The 6000-nt window shown below is 39.3% G+C and overlaps 1 protein-coding gene across 7 annotated transcripts in view; it reads right to left on the reverse strand.

Moving 5' to 3' along the window:
* The window catches only part of REPS1 (RALBP1 associated Eps domain containing 1), an 86016-nt gene that overhangs the window by 7113 nt on the left and 72903 nt on the right, over positions 1-6000 (reverse strand). For 5 of the 7 annotated variants that reach the window (XM_049654449.1, XM_049654447.1, XM_049654450.1 and 2 more), the window contains 4 exons: positions 5513-5614; positions 3713-3785; positions 2272-2390; positions 1396-1460 (listed from right to left, as the gene is read on the reverse strand). In XM_049654449.1, the coding sequence (XP_049510406.1) occupies positions 1396-1460; positions 2272-2390; positions 3713-3785; positions 5513-5614 (359 nt within the window). The remainder of the gene's footprint in view (positions 1-1395; positions 1461-2271; positions 2391-3712; positions 3786-5512; positions 5615-6000) is intronic. The other 2 variants (XM_049654448.1, XM_049654451.1) reach the window with 1 other exon arrangement.

Here is a 6000-nt window from a genome sequence, read left to right on the forward strand (position 1 = left end):
AAAAATAAGGCCCATGACCTAATGAAGCAGATAGTCTAGTGCAGGATAAGAGCAAGAAAACAAGGAATTAAAATACAGTGTGAGCAGTTTTATTGTGATGGAAGTACAGGACAACACAGGAATAAATCTGCAGTCTCTTCCCTGCTTATCCGTTAAAAATTCTCCATCTCCTGTAAGAAAAACTCTTGATCTGGAGATGCTCTGCCCCTTCCCCGTGTCCACAGTTTCATTCCCCGTCACTCTGGTTGCACAGAACTAACTCATCTTCCCTTGATTATGCCAGGCAATGTCACTCCTTCTGATTGGAGGGCCCTTTCCCCAAGAAACACTACTTCATCTCTCAAGTCTTTGCTTAAAGCCTTACTTCCTTCGTTTTACTTACACCTTTTCAACGTGACCCTTGACTTCACTAGCTAGTAAAGCTGTGGCGAAGCATTTTACAAATACGCCTGGAGCAGCACTTATCCTGTAATTGTTGTTTATAGGTCTGTCTTCCCCGCTGGACTGGTTCTTGAATCAAGTGACCAACTCCCTGGGTTTCCGGTTTAACCCAATATATATTTTTGCTAGTACTTGAGGTAAAATACATACTAAAATCTTCAAATTTCAGTATCTTACTCATAAAGACTAAGAAACCATCTTTTTAACTTCAAAGAACCAACTTCATTATAAGGATCTAACCCAGAAAAATCAACCGAATTCATTCATGTAAAAGGTAGTCAGCCAGCCAGTCTCATAAAACGAACAGCTATAATCGAGAATCTTAGAACAGATTAGACGGAAACAATTTCTGCCTGGCAGGGATACAGAGGTCATCTGACACTTCCTCTACTGCTGGAATAACATCGCCAGAGAGATGCAGTGAGGGCACTGAGGTGCTGCTGGATCCAGGACATAAACGGACATCTCCTGTCGCCCAACCTGTTGTTCTTTCCACTAAACCTTCCTTTATCAAGACATTATCATTTGGTCCACTTTTAAGCTTCTTTCAAAAAATAACTCCAATCATTATTCTTGACTTCCAAACAAGACTTAGCTTCTCTGAATGAAATGTTCATTAAGAATGACAATTAGAGGAGCGCCTGGGTAGCTCAGTCAGTTGAGCGTCTGACTCTGGCTCAGGTCATGATCTTGCGGTTTGTGGGTTTGAGCCCCGTGTGGGGCTCTGTGCTGACAGCTCGGAGCCCGGAGGCTGCTTCGGATTCTGTGTCTCCCTCTCTCTCTGCCCCTCCCTTGCTCACACTCTCTATGTCTCTCTCTCTCTCTCAAAAATAAACATTAAAAAAAAAAAAAAAGAATGACAATTAGGTAATTCCTGATCTTCAAAGTAATTCTAGAGTAGCAGTGAACACCTAACAGATAAGACCACCCAGTAATGGAAGCACTGAGGATTACCTGTGAGGGCTGTGGCCTTGGAGGCACTGCAGGAGGGTGGGCAACAACCCCAGCCTGTTGTTGTCCTGAGTAAACACACAAGTTGTCTTTTTAGTAAATACACACTTTGCTAGTACAACAAACAGGTGGAGTGAATGTGATCAAATGATGAAGATTTGTAAGAATGTTTGATAAGTACTAGAAGGCATTTACTATCCTGTAAAACTATGTACATAGGACTTAATAACCAAGCCTCATGGCCCTTTCTCAGACCTCGTTTCTCTTGTTCTCTGCACGAGACAGTCGTGACATGCTTGTTTCCATAATACTATACCATCTCGGCTTTCTTCTCCTATTTCTGAATGCTCTTCAGCTATAAAATACGCAGACGTCCAAATTTTCTTTTTTCTTTCACTCTATCGTTTCTATGTAAATGATTCCCAAATAATACAATCTTTCTTAACCCACAAGTCCAATAGCCTGTTGTTATGTCCCCTTTTCCTCATCACTCCTAACTCATAATGCCCAAAACAGAACATCTTCATCGCCTGGTCCTGACTTTTCTATTTTGATCAACATAATAACAATACAACCAGTTATATAGAAATTAAAACCTTGGAGTAAGTTATGTGTCTTCTCCCTCCTCTGTCAGCTTTCCCTCCTTAATCTCTCTCCACATGGTTGTCTTAAACTCTCTGGTGGCGTCTCTCAGGTTCCCATCTTTTGTCATTTTAACTCAATCACATGAAGAAAAAAAAATTCCTCTCACTTGACACCTTTTAAATTCAAAATTCTTCTTCAGATAAAAAAATGAGACATATTAAGAGAAAAGAAAATAAAACGTTGTACTCTTCAATGAACTTTAGAATCAAATGATTTTATGGTCTTCTGACCCACCTGTGGTGACTGCAAAGGTCCGATTCATATCTAAAGATGATGATCTAGAATGAGAAGGCTGAGGCCTTGGAGGGGGAGGTGGTGGTGCAGTGTTATCAGGCGACGTTCCAGAATGAGACCTACAAAATCCACCCATTACACTTCGTGATGCTACTGGTATTAGAGCTTTCTTCTTTTTAAGCATTCAACTTGGCTAAGCAGCAAAGGATCTCAGTGGTGTGACATTTTCTCAAGTAGGTATGACAAGTATACCAATGAATAAAGAGAAGACTTTCTGATATACGTTAAACAAAAAATTATTTAATGGGGCAAATACCCTTTTATTAAAAGGATAATTATACATTTAAAAAATCTGAAAAGAAAGTTATTAACATGAATTCAAGGTAGACTGCAAACCTAGTCATGGTTTTCCCATTCCATTAAAGGTAATTATTAGTTTGAAAAATCATTTTCAAGAAAGAGAGACTTCACTTTCAGATATGGTTAGCTTTCAACTTATTTAAAGTTTGAAGTTTGGGAAAGTGAAGCAGAATCTTGCTCAACTATCTGAGGTGACCATTCCTGTGTCTCCACAGGCCATCTCATCGTATAGGGGGCTGTCCTCATTTTCGACGCCCCCTAGAGATTCACTTTTTTGCCACCGAAGTCTTTTGTATTCTGAAAAAGAGTCTCACGGACTCTGACAACCTGCTCCTCACTTACAGGGATAAAAAGGAGAGTAAAACTCAAGATGACTGAGAACTCTAAGATATACAAAAAGAATTATATGAAGAAGCAGGCTTTGACTCAAGAAGCTCTTCTGAGATTCTGTGTTACTTGTCTCTCTATACATCCTCCAGGCACGTGGCCAAAGGATACTGAGCATGTATAACAGGAGAGAGGAAAAAGATGCTCCTGTCCTGTCCACAGTCCTGTCCATTAGTGGATGGTTAAGTTAAGCCCTTGCAGACAAATCCCTGGCCACCTTCACCCTATCCCACACCTTTTCTATTTGTGTCTGAAAAGTTCTATGTCACGCAGATCTTCAGGGAGGGTCGGTAGCCCAACATGAGGGTGTGCCATCTAGAAAGATGGCATCTCAAAACAGAACTGCTGACACTTGCCACCAAGGCTTTAAAAGAAAATCTGTACCTCTAGTACTTATTCAGACTCTCAGCTGTTTACCTTCACAAAGGACTACCTTAAACTGCTAATGCTACTACAGCACTTCCTGAACCTTCCAGAGACTACCGCGGGGTAAGATAAGGGCTCCTTTTGTTTTCCTATTAGAGTTGGAAAGAATCGAAATCATTTCCCTTCTACATAAACCAGGAGGCAACCTAACAGCGTTCAGAGAACTGAAGAATAGAGGAAAATAATTTATACTTGGTTCTAAAATAATTCTCAATATTACAATGTGACAACATATTTCATGCGTTTTTTTATTGACAGAAATACTGACCTTTGATGAGTTACATTGTTTCCAAGCTGTTCTGGGTCCGAAGTAAAAGAGTCTGAACTACTGTACCCATCTGCTGATAAATGGAATATACCCTATTTAATAATAATTTTTTATTCACTTTTTACTCTAGATACTCTAAACAAGTACGATAATTATTACTTCAAATCAGAGACATTTAAAGACTGGCTAATAGCTTAAGAGTTCATCCTAGTGTCGTTAAAGGTTAACAATTAAATATAAATCAAATAAATCGTGGCATATTTACACAACAAAGTACTATGCACACGGAACAAGTTATAATCTAGAGAAGTTAATGTAAATAGGAATAAAAAATATGCATAGACGACAATAAAACTTATGAAATTAGCCAGAGGTTCACCATTTTTTGCGTCAGAAAGTATCACTGCCAATTCCTCAAACTCTTATGAGGAGCAGAGAACTCCAGAGGCAGCCTAATGGTTGTGATACAGTAACAGATTTTAAAACAGAAACTCCAGGGTCGATCTGAAGGAACACTAATACTACTCCACACTTTCAAGGATTATAAATTAAAGGGACTGGTTATTTGGTTTAGTTTCACTTCAAAATGTACCCCGTTCCTTTTTCTCATCAAATAACTGAATTGTTTAATTCTACAGGAATGATATTAAAACTACCCGATTTCCACTTGGATGTTCTAACAGGCACCTCAAACCGGAGATGTCCAAAAGTCAACTTCCAATCTTCCCCAAAAAACCTACTCTTATCACAGCCTTCCTCAGTTCCTAGTGTATCAGGCCAAAATTCCCTGAATCGCCCTTGACCTCTCACCCCCATCCTCGATCACACAGGTAAGCAAGTCCCACGTACTTTCCCCACCAAATAGAGTCAGCATCTGACCATTTCTCAGCACTCCCACTGCTACCACTCCGGGCCAGCCTGTCATCTTCTCTCGCCTGTATTATTCTAATATAGTCTAAATATTATTCTATTATTTCCCTGTTTTGACTCTTGCTTTCTTCAGGCCTGTTACCAATACAGCAGCCAGAGTGATCCTGTTAAAAAATAAAGGCCAACCACATCCTTCTTCGTTCAAAACCTTCTAATGGCTTTTCATCTCATTCAGTAAGAGCCATTCTTACACTGTTCCCTGATGACTACTCTAAACCAGGGCTTCACATGGGCCCTTTCCTGTGCCTTAAACGTCCTTCCTTCAGATATTCAAAGCTGAATCCCTCATCTCCTTCAAATTTTAACCCAAATGTCATCTTTTGGTAAGGTCTGCTTTGACTACCTTATTTAAAATGCCACTTGCTCTTCCCTTTCCCAGCTTTATCCTTATCCACTGTGTTAATTATCTCCTAAGATATGAGCTCCTTTTTTTTTTAAAGTAAGTTTTTCTTTTACACCCCCTACCGAATGTAAGCTCCACTAGGGCAAAGATTTTTTTTTTTCTGTTTTAACTGCTGGATCTCCAGTATCTAGAACAGAGCCTGGCACACAGTATTCCATTGACACAGGCTGCATAAATGAACGTATACACAATTTACTGAGAGAGAGAGAAAGGAGCTGGTGGGAGGAGTCATGGACTCAACGTGGCAACCGAGAGGGATGGCAAACAGAAAGCCTGCCTGGAAGCAGGTGCAGGAGGCAATGAGCAACCATTTACCCACATAGAGGGTAGGAGGTGTCAGAGGGTTGACTAATCTCCACTTTACTCAGTAAAGGTAATATGAAATAGCTACACATTTGAATTATTCAGACTCTAAATTGAGGCTCAATCAACTTCAAATGGAAGCTGTAATGCTATTTTTCACTTACCTACAGTATTTCCAGAAGCAAATTTCACCGATGAATTTATCTTACTTTCCTCTGACAGGTCAGACGTTTTCACAAGTAATGGGCTAGTGGGATTAGTGTGATCTAGTAGAGAATTAATAGGTGAAAGTACAAGACCTGAATTAATACATTCATAAACCTCAGAGTTCAAGACTTCATTTAGGTATTTCAAGAAGTAGCAGGTATGCCATGAGATATAAGACAAAATAGTATTTTTAATAAAATATAAGCTTGTTTACATAGAATTTAGTTTCCTTCCATAACAGAAGATACTTTATAACAGAAGAGTCAAGTTGTATGTGCATACTTCATTAATTTTATCCCCTTCAGGGTAATTAAACAAAGCACCCCACATATGGTTGTAAAGTAAGTAGTTTATGGGGTGACTGGGTGGCGGCTCAGTCATTTAAGCGTCTGATTCTTTTTTTTTTTTTTAATTTTTTTTTCAACGTTTTTTTTTTTTTTTTTTT

Source organism: Panthera uncia (genome assembly GCF_023721935.1).
Source record: "Panthera uncia isolate 11264 chromosome B2 unlocalized genomic scaffold, Puncia_PCG_1.0 HiC_scaffold_24, whole genome shotgun sequence".
Classification (NCBI taxonomy): Eukaryota; Metazoa; Chordata; class Mammalia; order Carnivora; family Felidae; genus Panthera; species Panthera uncia.